Raw genomic sequence first — 21,263 nt, 5'->3', positions numbered from 1 at the left:
GCTTCCTCTGCTCTCTAAGGCCTCCTTTCTCTTTCAATCTTGCGAAGACCTTGACCCAGGAGGGTTAAGCTGAGACCCAGAAGCCCAGGCCCTTTATTGGTCCTTCTCATTAAGCTCCCCAACAGTGGATGGCTCAGCAGTGATTCCCTGAGCTCACCATACAAAAGTATGGCACGCAGGAGAGGCAGGAGGTCTGGATTGGTGTCAGCTCGGGTTCTGGGGTGGGAGGCTTGCTCTCCAGGTGTGTCCTTCCCCTCCCCCCACCATGCTGGCCAGTGCGCAAAGCCTGATGCTTTGTGTAACACACTCCGGTGCTGTAGAAAATGGCAAGGCTCCATTTTAGAGAGAAGTCTGGTTAAAACTGGGTTAAGAGCCAGGCGCCGGTGGCTCACGCCTTTCATCCTAGCTACCCAGGAGGCTGAGATCTGAGGATCACAGTTCAAAGCCAGCCCAGGCAGGAAAGTCCGTGAGACTCTTATCTCCAATGAACCACTCAGAAAACTGGAAGTGGCTCTGTGGCTCAAGTGGTAGAGCACCTGCCTTGAGTTGAAGAGCTGAGGGACAGTGCCCAGGCCCAGAGTTCAAGCCCCAGGAATGACCAAAAAATATCAAATAAATAAAAAAGGAAAGAAAAGAAAACAAGAAGAAAAGGTAATTTTTGTGATACTTGGAAGGAATATGAAATGAATGTTTCATGTTTATAGAATGCCGGTGGCTGTTGGGTTACAAGTGCAGTTTTGAGCAACGGTGGGCGTTTTGTTGGGTCAGCTAGCCTTTTATTTATCTATTTATTTTTGTCGGCCGTGGGGCTTGAACTCTGGGCCTGGGCGCTGTCCCTGAGCTCTTCAGCTCAAGGCGACCGCTCTACCACTTGAGCCACAGCGCCACTTCCTGGTTTTCACGGACTTTCCTTGCCCGGCCTGGCATTGAACCGTGATCTTCAGATCTCAGCTTCCTGAGTAGCTAGGATGACAGGCGTGAGCCACTGGTGCCCGGCAGCCTGGGGTATGTTGTAAGGCAGCTTGGGGTGAGAGGCTTGCTTGCTACACCATGCTGGGACAATCAATCCAGGGCTACTCACGCCCTTATGTGCTGCATCCTGGCTCTGGCCATTGCTCTGTTGAGTTCTCTGGGTCCCGGGGACAGGTCTTCTGCCTCCGTACTGGTGGTGGTCCTTGTGTCTGAAAAGCAAGGCACAGCCTTTAAGTGACGCAGCTTGGGGTGACTTTCAAGGACAACCACAGAACAGACACTCATCCGCCCTTACCACAGGTAACGGCGGTACTCCTTAGAGATAAATTCAATTTAGAACGTGCACATTAAGGATATTGACTCCACCTGATAAGATTAGATTATGTACAGTTCCGGTTCACGCGAGGAATTTCGAGACCAAGCTGGTCCCACTGAAAAGATGAGTTTAGCTTGTCTGGAAACTCTGAAATATCTCTGCCCTTAGCAAGCGTTCTTGGGGAGACTCCGGCAGCTGTGGATACTTGTTTCCATGGCTGAGAATCTCTGCTCATAAGCTTAGCTTCCCCTGTGTCTTAATTTCATATCTGACTCTTCGCTTGTTTTGTAATGCTGATCAAGAGGTGACAGGAGCCCTGACTTCCAGCAGAATGAAGTAGAAAGCCAAAAAGGGGTACTCAGAAGGGTAAGAGTTGTTCCTACAAGTTGAGGTCTTGGGAAATCTGTTGTGAGTAACATTTTCTCCTGGGAGACCCTGGAGGCCGTTATACAAATTTGCTGGATCTGAAGGGAAAGAGACGGCCCTTCAAGTGAAAGATGGCCTTCCTTCCTTGAACTGTTTCTTTGGCTCAAAGTTAGCACTCTACCACTTGAGCCACAGCACCACTTCTGCCTTTTTCTGCTTATGTGGTACTAAGGAATCCAACCTAGGGCTTCATGCATGATAGGCAAGCACTGTACCACTAAGCCACATTCCCAGCTCCCCGCCCTCTCCTTTATTCTAACTTTATAAAATTGTTTCTGTTGGGGCTGGGAAGGTGGCTCAGTGGTAGAGTACTTGCCTTGCATGCATGAGGCCCTGGGTTTGATTCCTCAGCACCACATAAGCAGAAAAAGCCAGAAGTGGCGCTGTGGCTCAAGTGGTAGAGCGCTAGCCTTGAGCTGAAGAGCTGAGGGACAGCGCCCAGGCCCAGAGTTCAAGCCCCATGACCAACAACAACAACAAAAAATTGTTTCTGTCAGGGTGATGTGCAGAGAGGTTATTGTTTTGTGAGTTGGGTAATAAAGTACATTTCCTTTTGGAAAGGGGAAAACTCCATTTCATTAGGAGCTGGGGCCATTCCTGTCTGCACACATCCTAAGTGCACATTTCCACAAACGGCTAGCAAGTACCTCTCGCCCTATCTGCAAAACTGCGAATTGTAGCCGCCAGAGAAGAGATCAGTGCAGTGGAATCCTTGCTCATTTCTCCTTGGAACATGTGATTCTCTCCCCCTCCCCCTCCCGCCCTCTGTCTCTCACTCTCTCTTTTTCTTGGTGCTGATCCTGGGGTTTAAACTCAAAAGCCTAGGTGCTATCCCTGAGCTTTTTTTTTTTTTTTTAATTTCATTTTTTTTTTTAATTTTAATTTTTTATTGTGAACATCCTGTACAGAGGGGTTACAATGACATGGGCAAGATAATGAGTACATTTCTTATCAAGCATTGCAGCCTCCTCCTTTGTTTACCCTTCACATCCCTTCCCAGCCTCCCCCCTCCCACCCCCCACCCAATCCTCCCCCGCCCCCGCCCCCCCACCAAAGTTGTAAAGAGGATGGCCAATAGACATATGAAGAAATGCTCAACCTCCCTAGCCATAAAAGAAATGCAAATCAAAACAACATTGAGATACCACCTCACCCCAGTTAGAATGGCAAAAATCAAGAACTCTAATAACAACAGATGCTGGAGGGGATGTGGACAGAAGGGAACCTTACTGCATTGTTGGTGGGAGTGTAAACTTGTTCAACCACTTTGGAAAGCAGTATGGAGGTTCCTCAAAAGACTCCACATAGAGCTCCCCTATGACCCAGCAATCCCTGAGCTTTTGTCGGTGTCGCACTCCTGCTATTCTTTGAGACACTTTCCGGTTTTCTGGTGGTTCATTGGAGATCAGAGGCTCACAGACTTTCCTGCCTGGGCTGGCTTTGAACCGCGATCCTCGGGTCTCAGCCTCCTGAGTAGCTAGGATGACGGGCGTGAGCCACCACCGATGCCGGGCGGGTCAGTGGCTTTCCTTCAATCATCTTGCCTAGAAGCTGAGAGGTTCCTGAAGACACCATCTCGCCTTGTCAAGCAATCCAGGTGGAGCTCAAAACCCGCTTGTGACAAGAGCAGAAGGGAAGTGCTGCTTTCCAACTCTTCCCCCGGGAAAGCCACAAATCCTAGAGGTTTATGCAGATAAAGGTCAAAGCAATTTCTGGGAGAGCTGCAAGTTATTTTAAGCTGATCACCCAGCCCTAGGGCTCTCAGCATGGTGAGGGAAGAGGCTCAGCCTGGAGCCCAAGGGCAGAGCTCAGGGAAAATGTCATTTCAAGCAACATGGCTGGCGAAGCTTTGGTGCTCAAGAGTAAATAAATAAATCAATCCATTTTCCGTATTTCCCACTGGCCCCTCTTTCCCACCTTCTAACGTGAACAGTGAGTGTTTTGTGTCAACGAAAAGACAGCAATTACGACAAGACAACCCGGTCTGGAATAAGAGAAGTCTTTTTCTTTCCCTTGGTAGGTCATGGTTCTTGAACTCTGGGCCTGGGCGCTGCCCCTCAGCTCTTCAGCTCAAGGCTAGCGCTCTACCACTTGAGCCACAGCGCCACTTCTGGTTTTTGAGTAGTTCACTGGAGATAAGAAGAGTCTTAGGGAGACTTTTCTGCCTGGGCTGGCTTTGAACTGCGATCCTCAGATCTCAGCTTCCTGAGGAGCTAGGATGACAGGCGTGAGCCACTGGTGTGGGGAAGATAGTATGCCTACCCACCAAAGCAACGAGCAGTCGAAGTAAGCAAATACTCAGCAGCAAATAGCGGGGTGCAAGGACACACGTCACAAGCATTATGACATAACAGCAGTCTCTTTCCCGCCTGTGAAATACTGAAGGCTAACACTTGACGGTACCCCATGGAGATGTGTTGACAATGAGATGAAGGCAGCCTGGAGTAGAGAGGCATTAAGCAACTCCAAGTTGTGCTTCTCAAGAAGGCAAAGCTCAGCTTGTAATGATAATATTGTCACTTCTGTGATCTTTCACCAGCAGAGCTGTTCTTCCCGTAGGAGTGACAGCTTGATGATTCTGACATTTTAGCAGCAGCAGCAGCAGCAGCAGCAGGAGAGAGGGGGTGGGGTGGGGAAGTGTCTTCTCTTATTTCTTCCAAAAGTGCCTTCTGAAATTGCCCTTTAAAGTTGCTGGACATTATAGCCCGGCACCAGTGGCTGTCATCCTAGCTACTCAGGAGGCTGAGATCTGAGGATCATGGCTCAAAACCAGTCCAGGCAGGAAAGTCTGTGAGACTCTCATCTCCCATGAACCACCAGAAAACTGGAAGAGATGCTGTGGCTCAAGTGGTAGAGCACTAGCTTGAGCTGAAGAGCTGAGGGACAGTGCCCAGGCCCAGAGTTCAAGCCTCTCATTTTCTCAAGGCCTTCCAGAAGTAGCAGGTGCCGTGAAGACAGGCATAAAATGATCATCAAACAAACTAACTAAAAAACAAAACAACGAGTTCCGGTGGCCGTGTTTCTCCTCCTACTCTTTGGAATAGGTCATGATGGAAGATTCACTTCGAATCATCAAGGATTGGAGGAGAGTCAATATTTCAGACTGTGCCCGTCATTCAGTCTCTGGGGGCAATTGCTCAGCTCCAAAATGACAGCCTGAAAACAGTCCCAGGCGCCAGGTAAGGGGAAATGGCCAGGTGCCAGGAACACTTCCTTTCCAAAGCAGGCCTTGGTTTACTGACCCTAGCCTCGAGGCTGGAGAATGTGCTTTGGGAGCTGGAGGTCACCAGAGAATGCCTCCCTTTGACAGATGGGGAAACAGAGGCCCAGACAGGCTGTGTGACTTGCCTGAAGATCACCAAGCTAGAAGGGAAAGGGAGCAGGGCTAGGACTAGAATTGTGGGTGAGTGACCCCCAACCGAGCCATCTGCCATCCTAATGCCTCAGTGAGAAGGTAACTGTGATTGTTACCAACGTGACCCCTTGTGGGCGAAGGCCCAAGCTCATACCCACCTCCATCACCTGTAGGGTGAGCACCCACTCAGCCGCAAGAGGCACCAAGGACCTCTGCTATCAGAAGAGCCAACTCCTCTATCATCACAGTAAACAGTGGAAGATCAGGAAGTGATAAGCGGTCTGTTTTCGCTACACGACTGTTTCCCACTACACAGAGTCAACTGACTTGTCTAAAAGATTATAACCACAACAATCGTTGGGGAGATGGTGGGGGGGGGAGGGGATTGGAGGATTGGAGCTTTTTTTTCTTCATTTCCTTTTGATTAGGCCAGAAGAGGCCTCTAAGAATAGCATTTGTCAAGACAAAGAAAAGAGGAAGCGTCTGGCTTTGAACCGAGAGGTGGCAAGGAAGGGTGGGTGCAGGTTAGGCAGACAGATGTTCTGTCATTCCGTCTTTTCCCCTGTGGAGACGGAAGTCTCCACACCTGGGGAATCTCAGTCGTTCTAATCTGTCAAGGTGCCGAATCTGAGCTTTAAAAACAAAATCCGCTGATCTGCACCGATAGGTTAGGCTGGTTTCTAGACTAAAATACTTAAGTAGATCTGTTCTTCCCTCTGTTGTAGTGGAAAAGAATCACATAAGCGATTCTTTTCTTTTCTTTTCTTTTTTTGTTGGTCGTAGGGATTGAACTCAGGGCCTGGGCGCTGTCCCTCAGCTCTTCAGCTCAAGGCTCTACCACTTGAGCCACAGCACCACTTCCGGTTTTCTGGTGGTTTATTAGAGATAAGAGTCTCACCGACTTTCCTGCCTGGGATGGCTCTGAACCGCGATCCTCAGATCTCAGCCTCCTGAGTAGCTAAGATGACAGGTGTGAGCCACCAATGCCTGGCTACGTAAGTCATTATCTAAGACAAGGGTTAGCCACTCAGAGAAAACCATTCATTAACACTTTGGTATTCACAACTTGTGTGTAAGTTTGTTTGCATCTGTGTGTGAGAGAGAGAGTATGTGTGTGATCCCAAGTTTTTTTTTTTAATTATTGTTATTATAAAGGTGATGTACTGAGGGGTTACAGTTATGTACGTTGAGTAAAAAGTACATTTCTTTTTGGATAAAGGTTCCTCTTAGCCTTATTTTGTAGCTGGGGGGGGTGGGAGCAGGGAGCCACAGGGCTTTTGGGGGGCCCTCTTTCTTGCCCACCTAATTCTGTCCCTTCCCTCCCACTTTTTTTTTTTTTTTTTTTTTTTTGTCGATCGTGGGGCTTGAACTCTGGGCCTGGGCGCTGTCAGCTCTTCAGCTCAAGGCAAGCGCTCTACCACTTGAACTACAGCGCCACTTCTGGGTTTCTGGTGGTTTACTGGAGATAGGAGTCTCAAGGTCTTTCCTGCCCGGTCAGGCTTTGAACTGCAATCCTCAGATCTGAGCCTCTTGAGTAGCTAGGATTATAAGTGTGGGCCATTGGCTTAGTCTTGCTTCTTGTACCTAAGAAACAAACAAGGAGCCAGGTTTGGTAGTATATGCCTATAATCCCAGCACTAGAGAGGCTGAGGCAGGGGCTGTGAAGGTGGCTCCGTGGTAGAGCGCTTGCCTTGCATGCCTGAGGCCTTGGGTTTCATTCCTCAGCACCACATAAGCAAAAAGAAAAAAGCCAGAAGTGGTGCTGTGGCTCAAGTGGTAGAGTGCTAGCCTTGAGCTGAAGAGCTGAGGGACAGCGCCCAAGTCCAGAGCTCAGTCCCCATGACTGACGAAAGACAGAAAGAAAGATAGAAAGAAAGATAGAAAGATAGAAAGAAAGAAAGAAAGAAAGAAAGAAAGAAAGAAAGAAAGAAAGCAAGGAAGGAAGGAAGGAAGGAAGGAAGGAAGAAGGGAAGAAGGGAAGGAAGAAAGAGAAAGAAGGGAAGGAAGAAAGAAAGAAGGGAAGGAAGAAAGAGAAAGAAAGGAAGGGAAGGAAGGGAAGGAAGGAAGGAAGGAAAGGAAGGAAGGAAGGGAGGAAGGAAGGAAAGAAGGAAGGAAGGGACTATAAAGGGTGCAGAGCTCCAGATAAAATGGTGTGCATGGTATGTGTTTTCTGACAGGAAAACTCCAAATTCCTTTGAACAGATAGATTTTGTTCACAGGACTTAAATTCCTGAAATAAAAACTCATGATCAAATGGGGAAGAAAAAGGGAAAATCTCAGCCTTTTCCATCCATCTTAGTAGCTTTAAGAACTCTGTGTGTAAATGTATACTCTAGCAAGAGAAGTTATCACAGTTAGGCTATTAGGAGGAGGAGGAGGAGGAGGAAGAGGAGGAGAGGAGGAAAGAAGGAAGAGGAGGAGGGAAGAAGGAGAAGGAAGAAGAGGAGGAGGAAGAAGAGGAGGAGGAGGAGGGGGAAGAGGAGGAGGAGGAAGAGGAAGAAGGAGGAGGAGGAGAAGAAGAAGGGGGAGGAGGAGGAAGAGGAGGAGGAGGAGGAGGAGGAGGTGGAGAGGTGGAGCAGGAGGAGGAGGAGGAGGAAGAGGAGGAGGTGGAGCAGGAGGAGGAGGAGGAGGAGGAGGAGGAAGGAGGAGGAGGAGGAGGAGGAGGAGGAGGAGGAGGAGGAGGAGGAGGAAGGAGGAGGAGGAGGAGGAGGTGGAGCAGGAGGAGGAGGTGGAGCAGGAGGAGGAGGAGGAGGAGGAGGAGGAGGAGGAGGAGGAGGAGGTGGAGCAGGAGGAGGAGGAGGAGGAGGAGGTGGAGCAGGAGGAGGAGGTGGCGGCAGTGGCGGCAGCGGCTGCGTAATAGGGTTTTATCCTTGACACACGCCAATCCCATTTATGGAGACTGACAATGTTAGGAGAAACTGGGCTTTGTTCTTCAGAGCAAATCTCCTTCAATACCTGCCTGACCGTCAGAGTGATGGTCCGTTCAGCATGGCTGAGTATCATCGGCTGCCTCAGGACAAGGTGGGTGGGAGATTCCCCATCCACAAGAGAGACAAGTCCCTTCTTATGCAGAAGCACCAGGGACCACTGCATTTCAATTACATCATCTTTATAAGTGAAAGCCACTTGTAACAACAACAACATCATCAATAATAATAATGCCATTATTCCTTGAGCCAGAAACTGGACCTGGGCTTGCTTCCATTTCGTCATCTGTAAAACTGGGGTGTTGGAGAGAGCAGAGCAAAACGTCTCTGAGATCTCTTCCCAGCTTCCCGCTTCTTGAGCGTTCCAATCGGGAATAAGGAAGTCATCGAGGCAGTTTGGAATCTGACCAAAATGTACTCACCTAGCGAGGTGCAATCCAAGGCTTTTTCCAAACACCTGACCAGAGCTTCGACATCACTGTCCTGTCAAAACAGCAGAGGTACATTTGTTCTATTTGGTAGGGGAATTTTTAAAGACATGGAAACTTCTTTGTGCTACATGCAGCCAATATGGAATTCTGGTTGCAAAATTACTACGACTACTACTACTATTCTCTTGTGCTGGTCCTGGGGCTTGAACTCAGGGCCTGGGTGCTGTCCTTGAGCTTTTTTGCACAAGGCTAGCCCTCTACCACTTGAGCCACGGCACTACTACTGGTTCATTGGAGAGAAGAGTCTCTCAGGGACTTTCCTGCTCAGGCTGGCTTCAAACAAAGATCCTCAGATCTCAGCTACCTGAGTAGCTAGGATGACAGTTGTGAGCCATTGGTACCCGGCAAGCAGAGTTTTTTTTTAAAATAAGGGCTCATTAAAAGAAATCTTGGCAGAATTGGCTATACAAGTGAAGAAAAATGAAGCTAGATCCTTCTATCACCCTGCACCAGAGAATGGATCAAAGACCTCAATATAAGACCAGATACCTTGAAAATATTACAGAAAGGGATGGGAGCAAAACTTGGTATGGGGCAAAACTTCCTAAGTAAAGATCCAGAATCAGCCGGGCGCTGGTGGCTAATGCCTATCATCCCAGCAACTCAGGAGGTTGAGATCTGAGGATCAGCGGTTCAAAGCCAGCCCAGGCAGGAAAAGTCTGTGAGACTCTTATCTCCAATAAACCACGAAGAAAACCAGAAGTAGTGCTGTGGTTCAAGGGGTAGAGCGCTTTGCCTTGAGCTGAAGAGCTGAGGGACAGTACCCAGGCCCAGAGTTCAAGCCCCACGACCGGCAAAACAAAACAAAACAAAACACACACACAAAAAACAACTGAACATCTCTCTGTCATCGAGAAACAAAATAGGAGGATGTATTTTCTTGTGTATTTGCTTGTTTGGGTTTGCGAAGGGATATTTGGGATTCAGACACTGGGTGAGAGCCTGGGACTGAAGTCCAGTTCTGACCGATTGGATACCCCCCAGGGAAAGAACACTCCCTTCCCCTTCCCTCTCCCCGCTTCCCTCCCCTCCCCTTTCTGTCTCTCCCTCCCTCCTTCCCCTCAAAGGTGTCAGCATGGCTGGCGCTCTCCCCACTCACAGGCACTGCCTTTCATGTCTTATTCTGCCTTGTCCTCTGTTCCCCAGAGATCTGAGCTGACCCCGGAACAGAAAGCCCTGAGCATCAAAGGAAGGTTCTGGAGCGTGAGCTGCTACTTGTACCCATGATCAGGACCCGCTGACACCCGGTGATTGCAGTAACATAGAACCCTGGGGGTAGCCCGTAGAACCTGGTGATGGTGGTGGTGGGGCCTTTGGGAGAACCGTAGGCCTCACCTGAGCTTAACCAGCTCTCTGTCCCACGTGGACAGGCACATCTGGGTGGTTCACACTCATATACAAGCTATGGGTTGGGGTGGCCACCTGAGCAGACCCCGGCATGCTTGTTGGGACTCAAGGGCAAGACCAGGGAGAGGGAAGAAGCAGTTAAGAGGTCAGGTTTCACCCAACCGGCTCGGTGAACAGTAACTAGGATTTCAGCACTGAGAACGAATTGACACCTATTGGTCTGGGAAACAGGAATAAGAAGGGCTGCTCGACAGGATTGTGTGAGAGAAAAATGCCACGGTGGATGTGAGAGGCCCAAGCATCTTGCCCCTAAACATCACTGATCACCAATCACCTCTGGCCATTCATCAGCTGACATACACAGCACAGACAGCAACACCCCAATCTTTACATCTGTCATCAGACCTCAGGTCTGCAATTATAAAGAAAAAAAAAATCTCATATAGACATGAAAAGAGTTCTTGGCAGTATCATAAAAAAGCTCCAAGACAGCTGAATAATTTCATAATGACAGCAAAGTTATTAGTAAGTGGCTTTTAAAAAAAATAAGAAATAAGGAAGCCAGGTTTTGGTGGCTCACGCCTGTCATCCCAGCTACTCAGGAGGCTGAGATCTGAGGATTATGGGCAGGAAAGTCTGTGAGACTCTTCTCTCCAATGAACCACCAGAAAACCAGAAATGGTGCTGTGGCTCAAGTGGTAGAGCACTCGCCATGAGCTGAAGAGCTGAGGGACAGCGCCCAGGCCCAGAGTTCAAGCCCCAACAACTGACAGACAATAAATAAATAAAATACATAAGAAATTAGGTTCTAGAAATTATCCTAAATGCTTCCTATCGGTCACTTCATTTAATCTTAAAACCTCTCTATGCCCATATCCTCCTGTTTAATAGATTAGAAAACAGAGACATCTATACCAGGTCACACAATCTGGAAATGACAAAGGTGACTCATATATAGGTAATCTGATTTCCATTACTGTATTCTAGCATGTATGCCAAAGCCACCCTCCTGGGTGGAGTATGTAAGATATTCTACTCCTAAGGCTAAGTTGGCCTTCTTTTATTTAGAAACATTTTAAATTATAATGGTAGTAAATAAGATTTTACCACTTGACGTTCTGAGCAGAAATTGAGTTTGCCTTTTGTATACCATATGTTTTTGCAACCATACGTACAGAATGCAGTTTCTGTAATCTTATAATAATACTTTGTTCCATTGTTTCTATCGGTGGCTCAGAACCAAATGGAAATTACATTTTTAATTTGTGGAAAGAGGTGTTGTTTTTCTCCCAGAGTCCCCTGAGGGGAAATGGGAAAATGGTATAAGGAAAGTTTTTATATTGGTATTCTGAGCCTTAGCTCTCATTCATCTTGTATTTTTTGCCAATAATTTAATTATTGCTATCCTCATGGCTTTTAAATTCTTGCATTCTTTCTCTCTTTCCTTTTCTTATTCTCTCTTTCTTTGCTTTGCCCTGTACCTATAACCTTACTGGTTCTCTTCTTCCTGTCTCTCCCTCCTCTTATGTAGAACTTAGGAAACATTTCTCCTTGGTTTTATTTAAATATTATGTTAGGTTGCTTAGTCTATTAAAAATGGTTGGTTAAAGCCAGGCGCCGGGGGCTCATGCCTGTCATCCTAGCTACTCAGGAGGCTGAGATCTGAGGATCATGGTTCAAAGCCAGCCCTGGGTCAGGAAAGTCTGTGAGACTCTTATCTCCAATGAACCACTCAGAAAACAGGAAGTGGCGCTGTGGCTCAAGTGGTAGAGCGCTCGCCTTGAGCAGAAGAGCTGAGGGACAGCGCCCAGGCCCAGAGTTCAAGCCCCACGACCGACCAAAAATAAAAACTAGTACTACCAAAAAAACAAATGCTTGGGATGGATGGGTGAGGGCAAGAGATGCTCCTCAGTAGCTGAATGATTCCCAGTTAATAAAAAGCTTTTGTACCTCATGGAAGTCTAGGATGATACCAGGCTTATCGCCTCCAAAGAAAGCAAGATACATGCAGGGACATTTCCAAGTCGTCTTCACCCTTACCAACCTCTTGCTGACGTCCCCAGCAGCACAGGCGCAGGTCAGGGCTGTGTCCTGACCGCTCACCCACCGCAGGCCTGGCCTTGCTAAGTCAAGAGATCCATCACAAAGGCAAATATAGAGGAAACATCCTCTCAGCCCAAGCTCTCAGGGTCTCGTCTCCAGAATGCAGTGAGTCTTTACACAGTGGTAAGACTCGGAGATCCACTTAGCAGTCTCCCCGCTAAAGACTGCTTAAACTGCTCACGGGTCTTCCGTGAGCATAGATGCAACGTAAAGCATCCTCTGTCCCCCAGTAAGTACTGTGGATATTAGCTCTTCCTTCATCAACGGAGTCTAGATCAGATTCTTAGAATTTCTTTTTCTTTCTTTTTTTTTTTTTTTTTTTAACCAGTCCTGGGGCTTGAACTCAGGTCCTGAGCACTGTCCCTGAGCTTCTTTTTGCTAGGTCTCTACCACTTGAACCAGAGCGCCACTTCTGGCCGCCCCCCCCCCCCCATGTATGTGGTACCAAGGAATCGAACCCAGGGCTTCATGCATGCTTAGGCAGGCACTCTACCACTAAGCCACCTTCCCAGCCCTCTCAGAATTTCTTGAGGCCCTACCTGCCCCTGCCCCTGCCCCCTTGGAAATCAAGACTTATCACATGGAACCCATTACAAAACCTCTGGAACGCTCACCCTCCACTTCAACTGTAAGGTGTCTATAGAGCTTTCTAGTGGAGAGTACAGTCAGAACGCTGGACAGCTCCACCGCTTGGGGGCAGGGGTGACAGAGATACCTGGTGATTGGTTCTATAACCAGACGGGGGGCTCTCATCGTTGATCTCCAGCTCTGGTCCTGGGAACACGATTTCTTCTTCCTGCTCTTCACTCTCTTCAGAACAGGAATCAAATCCATCGGCATAATACTCCTCAGCTGTCAGCGTGTCTTCGGGTATCTCTGGAATGAGGAATGAGGAGCCATAGTCATTACTCCCCCCGTGCTTCGCCCACGATGTGTGTTCCATTCTGATCATACCGACAAAGCTTCCACACGACACAGCTGGACCTCAGCTTGCCGCCAGATATAAACACTCAGCAAAACTAGTGAGGGAAAAGGACGCTTGGGTGCGTGACTATCTATTGAAGGCAGGTGACCAAAACCATGAAACAAGAAGAAATCATCATCTACTTTTTTGTTGTTGTTGGTCATGGGGCTTGAACTCTGGGCCTGGGCGCTGTCCCTCAGCTCTTCAGCTCAAGGCAAGCGCTCTACCACTTGAGCCACAGCGCCACTTCCAGATCATCTACTTTTAATGTAAACTCTCTTCATCTGAAACAGGAGCAGAATCAGACAAGATGAATGGTAGAAGGGTCAGATAACACAAAAACACAAAGGTGTTAGCAGAGGCAGTAAGAAAATTACAGGAATATTCTTCTACAAGTTTGTTGGTTGTTCTTTTTTAATAAAAGAAAATGTGAGTAGTGAGACCAAAGATCTAAAAGATATGACATTATGTTATCCTGACATTTTGACAAGCTTGGGAAAACATCACAGTTCTCTTCTCACAGGCTAAGAAGGCTTCTGAAAATGAGTTCATTTTCTCTGGGTCCTATTTACACCTACACACATCTTGGTTGTTTCTGTTTTGTTTTGTTTTAAAGAATACCCACTTAAACGGATGTCAATAACTCAAGCTACTTGATGCAAGGTTATTAGTAACTAAAACAGACTCAGTGTGCTTATAGCACTCTTACAAAAGAGAGCCCAAGAATGGATCACCATGAAGCACAGCAATATAAACTGTAATTTGCTAATAGGGACCAGAAATACAGAAAACCTTTGGATGGGGAGGGGAGGAAATTACATAATGATCTTATGCTTCAGTAAAACAGCAGGCATTTTAGACTTTGCTCATAAAGTTATTCTGAACTATAATACAAAGCACTAGTTTTCAATTTATTGTAGATGCTGATTTCCATCTAGTGAGGAAAAGCCTGGAATCTGGGGTCTGAGGATTAGGAGTTGAGTACCTTTATTACCTTGTATATAAAAATCTGGGCAAAGGCTCACGCCTGTCATCCTAGCTACTCAGGAGGCTGAGATCTGAGGATCATGGTTCAAAGCCAGCTCGGGCTGGAAAGCCTGTGAGACTCATCTCCAATAAACTACTCACAAAGCCGGAAGTGACACTGTGGCTCAAGTGGTAGAGCCCTAGCCTTGAGCTGAAGAGATGAGGGACAGTGCCTAGCCCCAGAGTTCAAGCTACATGACTGACCCCCCCCCCAAAAAAAAATATATCTCGGCAAGATATTTAAACCTCCTGACCTCCAGATTTCTAGATAAGAATACTCTAGCTGTGAAGATTAAGTAATAGGGTGCTGGTGGCTCACACCTGTTATCCTAGCTAGAAGGCTGAGATCTGAGGATCACGGTTCAAAGCCAACCCAGGGCAGGAAAGTAGTATGTGAGACTCTTATCTCCAGAGAACTACCAGAAAACCAGAAGTGGTGCTGTGGCTCAAGTGGTAGAGCACTCGCCTTGAGCTGAAGAGCTGAGGGACAGTGCCCAGGCCCAGAGTTCAAACCCCGGTACTGGAATAAATGAATGAATGAATGAATAAATAAATAAATAAGGTACCTCTGAAAGCTTCTGAATAGTCAATTTACACATCTATGAAAATAGTCTTTTTAACTAGGTTCCAGTGGCTATAATGCTAGCCACTCAGAATGCTGAGATCTGAGGATTGTGGTTCAAAGCCTGCCTGGGCAGGAAAGTCTGTGAGACTCTCATCCCTGCCCTCTCCAATGGGGGATGGGGGAGAGATTTTTAGGAGGAAAAAAAAAAGTGTTTTAATCAATTCCAGAATCCTTTGAACGTAGAATACTTCACAGATGTAGAATTCTCTGACAAGACTTTAAAAATCTGTTGTTTCTTAAATCTATGTTTTCCTACAACAACATGAGATTACACAGAATCAAAATCAGTCAGCCAAAATGACAAAATTACATATATTCAAAGCGACGGTGCCAATCTTCGGGGGAGGCATATGGAGGGCTCTGATGTATTTAGTCATTTCAACACAGCCTGTTTCTCTTCAGCTCGCTGATTCTCAAGTACCAGCTGAGCATGGAGGAGTCGTGTTTTACCAAAGTCTTCGTTCACTTCACATTCAGATGACAGGATAATCACAGCAGGAGAAGTACATTAAAGCTAAAAATCCACCAAGAGATTTCGAGTTTCTCCATCCAGTGGGAGCATCCTCAGGAAGGAACGAGAGAATTCTGGGGCTTCTATTCGACATCCTCTTCCTCCCCTTCCTTGTCTCCCCCTCCCTGACTTTTAATTTCACAGTTGCCCATTTTCTCTCTCTCCTACTTGCTCTGAGTCTGTTTCTCATACACTTACTTCATTCCGTTATTTTCGCTGTCCTTTTTATTTTTTCTTTATGCCTCTCTCCTCCTCCTTTGCTTTCAAACTTCTGGGGTATTTTGAGTATTTCACTGGAAGAAATATAACTTACAGCCAAGTGCTGGTGGCTCACGCCTGTCATCCTAGCTACTCAGGAGGCTGAGATCTGAGGATCAAGGTTCAAAGCCAGCCTGGTCCAGGAAAGTCTGTGAGACTCTTATCTCCAGTAAACTACAGAAAACCGGATGTGTTGCTGTGGTTCAAGTAGTAGAGTGCTCGCCTTGAGCTGAAGAGCTGAGGGACAGCGCCCAGGCCCAGAGTTCAAGCCCCACGACCAACATTAACAACAAAAAGACAAATTCAGCCACAACCACTCTCCTGCAAGTGCTCAGTCACTCTGTGATGAGATCACCGAGCATTTCTAACACAGAATGTGTCCACTCTGGATGAGTCCAAGGGCCTGTTTCCCCTGGGTTGGGTTTCTAAGTGGCCCTGAGCTGGGGGTCCCTTCCTGCTATCCCAGCCGGCACCCTGTCCACCACCCCTAGACCCCAGGCCCCACAGAGAGAAGATGCAGCCTCAGGCTCTTGGAAGGGCTCCAGTTTCCCCAGTCCTGGCCTTACTTGGGGGGAAGGAGGAAGCCACGCCCTCCCACCAGCTCCCCAGGCCTCATCTCATAGTTTGCGTGAAGCTTTTTCTCTATCTCTTTTGGTACAGAATCTGCACGCGTGGGGTGCATAGATACCCACTCCACCGTCTGGTTCAGAGGAAGGCAGCTCGCAGCACCCCACAATCCCGGAGGGGGACAGGTGACTCTCACGGCACCATGCTGATCAAATCCACGGTGGCCAGATCATCACTCATCGCAAATGGAACCGAACCTCCGCCGCCAGCCGTACCTTTCAGTCCTGGGAAGGGGTTGTGATGACCTGGCATTCTACCCCTTTCCGTGCTTTCTTCTTCCACATGACAAGCTATAGGTTAGTACCCTGACCTTTTCTAAAATAAACCCTGAAAACTCCAGGCTAAAATTAACTATGTTGATTTGCTTAGCCCACGGCACTGCACGTGAGGGTGCGAAAAGAAATGATGTTTTTAGCCAGAATGCATATTCATGACCTTTTCTGTAAGGAAGGCTAAATTTAAGTACAGTACCTGTTTTATATATAGGACAGTAAGTTCATTCTGCCGCGTTCCTGAGTGACAATCTTTCTCTCTCTCTCTCTCTCTCTCTCTCTCTCTCTCTCTCTCTCTCTCTCACACACACACACACACACACACACACACACCCCCTTTGGGAAATGTCTCCCTTGAGCTCTAGCATCTGGGATGTTATCCTGTCAAGATGATTTCCCTTAGGCAAAAAATTGTAAGAGTTCTCGGAACAATTTTCTTTTCTGCTTTGGAGAACAGAAGCCAAAGTGGCTAGGTTTAAAAAAGAAAAGAAAAGGCACTGTCATTTCTCAACTAGATGAATGATTCCAGGCCAGAAAATCCATTCTGTCCAGTGGAGTGAGGTTATTTGCCCAGAGAGCCTGAAGGAGCTGGTACTCTGTAGCTGGGGACTGGGGTTGGTGGCAGAATGCACCTAGGTCTGTGGCTTTCGGCAATCGGTTTAGTTTCCCTGGGCCTCAGGTGACTTAGCTATACATTAGGGATAGTAACAGCTCTGCTGCCTCCAAGGTACGGTCTGAACTACATGATTTCAGGTTGCTCTGCTGCTCCAAGGTTTAGTAACTGGTGGCATTGGCTAGGCTAGGGTCTTAGCCATTCTAGGATGCTCGGCATCTCCTAAGTGGGGATTCAGGGACTCTGTGGGTGAATATAAGGGTACACAAAAACACAGTCCAGGGGCTGGGAAGGTGGCTCAGTGGTAGAGCGCTTGCCTTGCATGCATGGGGCCCTGGGTTCGATTCCTCAGCACCGCATAAGCAGAAAATAAAAGCCAGAAGTGGCGCTGAGGCTCAAGTGGTAGAGCGCTGGCCTTGAGCTGAAGAGCTAAGGTACAGCACCCAGACCCAGAGTTCAGGCCCACGACTGGACCCAAAAAAAACAAAACCAAAACCAAAAAGCACAGTCCAGTCCAGTCCAGCCAGTGTGCTTACATCACCTTGAAGGGACTTGATGGAATTCGGGATGATGGACAGGCTACAAAAGCCCAAGTAGCCCTACTTTGGGTGGTGAAAGAACAGATCATCAGGCGGCTGGGAAGGTGGCTCAGTGGTAGAGTGCTTGCCTAACATGCATGAAGCCCCGGGTTCGATTCCTCAGTACTGCATATACAGAAAAAGCCAAAAAGTGGCGCTGTGGCTCAAGTGGTAGAGCGCTAGCCTTGAGCAAATGAAGCTCAGAACAGTGTGCCAGCCCTGAATTCAAGCCCTAGGATTGGCAAAAACTAAAACAAAAATAGATCATCAAGTTCTGTTCCTGGCCAAGTACTTGTCAAAATATTCTCAAAAGTAGATGATTGATTGATTGATTGACTTATTTGTTTGTTTGCTAGTCGTGGGGCTTGAACTCAGGGCCTGGGCACTGTCCCTGAGCTTCTTTGGCTCAAGGCTAGTGCTCTACCACTTGAGCCACAGCGCCACTCCTGTCTTTTCCTATGTATGTGGTACTGAAGAATCAAACCCAGGGCTTCATGCATACTAGGCGAGTACTCTACCACTAAGCCACATCCTCAGCCCCCTCCCCCCCGTTAGACAATTTAAATTGCTACCAAAGGCCTCTGTCCCAAACTGAACTCACTACAGTTTCTTTCAGGCTGGAGTACATTTGGTAACTTGTAATCCAAATAGGATTTCCTCCTTAATGAAATCCTAGAGCCATAATTTTGTTTTTCTACCTCCAGGAAAAAAAAAAAAAGTGTTTTTTTTTTTTCCACCTCCTGGAAAACATGTGTCTCCCATTGGCAGTCCCACTGCTAACTAAACAGCTGGAGACAGACAGGAAACAGCCAGAGGATGCTTGCTTGGTATATGGCATTCCTTGCTCACTGATAGGAAGAAGAAATGTTAATAGAACAAGATAGGCCATGATCACAGAACCACGAGGGTAGTCTGCCCCGGATATTATGGTGCATGGTTTTCATTAAAAATTTCCATTTAAGGGATGGGAAGGTGGCTCAGTGGTAGAGTGCTTGCCCAGCATGCATGAAGCCCTGGGTTCGAGTCCTCAGTACCACATACACAGAAAAAGCCAGATGTGATGCTGAGGCTCAAGTGGTAGAGTGCTAGCTTTGAGCAAAAGCAGCTCAGAGACAGTGCCCAGGCCCCGAGTTCAAACCCCAGGACAGGCAAAAAAAAAAATTCATTCAAGAAAGTAATGATTATACACATCAATTCAGGCCAAGTTTTCTGACTGTACATGCTAGAAGCTTCTATAAGCTGGGTAATACCCTGGGTAATCTGCCCAGGGTTGAATTGGGTACTTCCTATTGAAATGCTGACTTGGTCCTACAGATCAAAGTAAACCCAAGTTCAAAAACCAGGCACCAGTGGCTCACACCTGTCATCCTAGCTACTCAGGAGGAAAAATACATGAGATTCTTATCTCCAATAAACTACTCAGAAAAAGCCAGAAGTGGCACTGTGGCTGAAGTGGTAGAGTGCTACCTTGAACTCAAAGAGGCTCAGGAACAGCCAGCCCCCAGGCCCTGAGTTCCAGCCCCAGGACAGGCCAAAAAAAAATCCCACTTTCCTCCACTTTTTGCTAAAATGGACATACTATAGTTTAAATTTTTTATTTACTGAATAATTAATAAGGTTGAATTATTATGAGCCGTTTGTGGCAGTTCTTCATGAAATCACCCATTTTCTTTGTTGATTTTTTGGTTGGGCAGTTTGTCTTATTGGTTGAAGAGAATAGGTAATCATGATAGTTTAAATATTACAAAATGCATGCTTTGTAAAATTATATTTTCTTAACCTGTTGTTCCTTATTTATCTCTTGATTTTTATTTCATTTTGAGCTAGACTGAAGGGTTGTTGTTTTTTTTTTTTGTCGGTCGTGGGGCTTGAACTCTGGGCCTGGGCACTGACTGTCCCTCAGCTCTTCAGCTCAAGGCTAGTGCTCTACCACTTGAGCCACAGCGCCGCTTCCAGCTTTTTCTGCTTATGTGGTGCTGAGGAATCGAACCCAGGACCTCATGCATGGGAGGTAAGCACTCTACCACTGAGCCACCTTCCCAGCTGTATTCTTATATAAGCAATACTTTTAAGACATTTTTGCTTCTTGGATTTATTTCAGGATTGTAAATTATTCTCCAAATTTTATCTTTATTATTTGTTTAATGCTTTATGTATTTAAGGTTTTCGTTTACTAGAATTTATATGGGCAGTACGCAGCAGGAATCTATTATTTTTTCAACAAGATCACTTACTTAATATGAATCTTCTTTTTCATTAAATAAAGCATTTTTCATAAAAGAAATTTATACCTGGGCAAGTTTCTGGATCCTTTATTTTGAGCTACTGATCCAGATTGTTGCATAAGTCTTATGGATTACTGATAGGCATTTGAAAAAAAAATAGGAGTTTCATATCACAGTAGAACCTAGATTTTTTTTTTTACTGATCACCATTTTCAATATTCTACCCACTATTATAAAGAAATAATGACTATGATGCTTTCAACTCACCCAGGGCTTGCAATATTTTACCATATATAATCACCACCAAGTTCATTAAGCAAATATGTATTTGGTATATCTTTACAAGTCACTAATTATACTGATTTATAGGTATGAAAATGATCAAAATTAGCAGAGCTTCTGATCAATGGAGCGGGTAAACATTTCTCATACACGTTCTCAAATATATACATACAGTATATATAAACCTCTCTCCTGTCTCCCTCTCCTTCTCTCTGAATGTGTTTGTGTACATGCATGTGTGCCAGTACTGGGATTCAAATTCAGGGCCTCATGTTCAAACTTGCCTTGTTTGCTCAGGCTGGCACTCTATCACTTAAGCCATAGCTCCACTTCCAGTCCTTTTGCTGGTTTACTGGAGACAGTCATGGGAACATTTCTGCCTGAGCTGTGATTCTCAGATCTCAGTCTCCTGAGTAGCTAGGATTACAGGCGTGAGCCACCAGCGCCTGGCTCACTTCTAGTTCTATGTATGTAGATACTATCTGTGAGCACACGGCTGTCAAAAGTGCAATGGAGGAGAAAAACAAGATTCTGACCCCAGTTCCCTGGGCCCCTCGAAAAATGTGTTTCTTCCATCAGTATGGTGCCTTTGTCAAGAATGCCTCATTTTTCATTCGACTAAAAATAGTTTCGTATCTTCACAAGAGAAAAATGAAACAAAAGACAGCCCGGCCTTCGCTCAGGAATATAACTGGATAAACGGAAATAAAGAGTGTTATGGATGTGTAATTCATCAACACTGACGTAGAATGACCCATTTGAGGATACTTGCTGAGATCTCTGGGCACAAGGGGTAGAGCATCGAAAAGCTTCCTCTATCACGATAAAAGCTAAATGTAAATCTGCTATCATGTGTTGATTGCGTTTGCTGAGACGACAGCTCTCAAAGGACGAATTTTCCTGAGAGACTGAAGAGTAACGCCAAATAATTTATTAGCTCATTTGCATCTTATTTGGGATTCCTCAATGATGAAAAAACGGCTGTGCCTACTAGCCCATGTGGAAGCCAGGCCCTGGGGTGATTGATTTAGAAAGTCCCGAGCTCTCTGGGGGAAACAGAGAAGTAAATGAATGTATTTTCGCCGGGTAATTATCCCCCGAGGAGGCTCCTTCAGACAATTTCAGGATTTGGCAAACTTACCTACTTAGCACATAAAATGATGTTGGTTCAAGTATCAAAGTACGCTATCTCAGTAAGACTGCAGATTTTTTTAAAAGAGCATCACAATAACACTCGCAAGATTCATTCTGCTTATTAATGATTGCATACCCATGAAATTCAAATACAGTAGAGCTTTTTTTTTTAAAAAACCTTAAAGCGTCCTATTTGTGCAACCGACTCCCA

At 46.4% G+C, this 21,263-nt stretch overlaps 1 protein-coding gene across 8 annotated transcripts in view; it reads right to left on the bottom strand.

Moving 5' to 3' along the window:
• Positions 1 to 21,263, bottom strand: part of Nek11 (NIMA related kinase 11) — a 109,373-nt gene that overhangs the window by 12,960 nt on the left and 75,150 nt on the right. For 7 of the 8 annotated variants that reach the window (XR_011368530.1, XM_070005405.1, XM_070005406.1 and 4 more), the window contains 3 exons: positions 12,653 to 12,813; positions 8,419 to 8,479; positions 1,082 to 1,181 (listed from right to left, as the gene is read on the bottom strand). Coding sequence is in view for 7 of the 8 variants with exons in the window: in XM_070005405.1 (XP_069861506.1) it covers positions 1,082 to 1,181; positions 8,419 to 8,479; positions 12,653 to 12,813 (322 nt within the window). In the remaining variant the exon portion in view is untranslated. Of the gene's footprint in view, positions 1 to 1,081; positions 1,182 to 6,138; positions 6,654 to 8,418; positions 8,480 to 12,652; positions 12,814 to 21,263 lie in introns of those variants that run through there. The other variant, XM_070005409.1, reaches the window with a different exon arrangement.

Source organism: Dipodomys merriami, unplaced genomic scaffold, assembly GCF_024711535.1.
Source record: "Dipodomys merriami isolate MVZ:Mamm:240054 unplaced genomic scaffold, mDipMer1.0.p SCAF_68, whole genome shotgun sequence".
Lineage (NCBI taxonomy): Eukaryota > Metazoa > Chordata > Mammalia > Rodentia > Heteromyidae > Dipodomys > Dipodomys merriami.
This window is presented reverse-complemented; position numbering and strand designations above follow the sequence as displayed.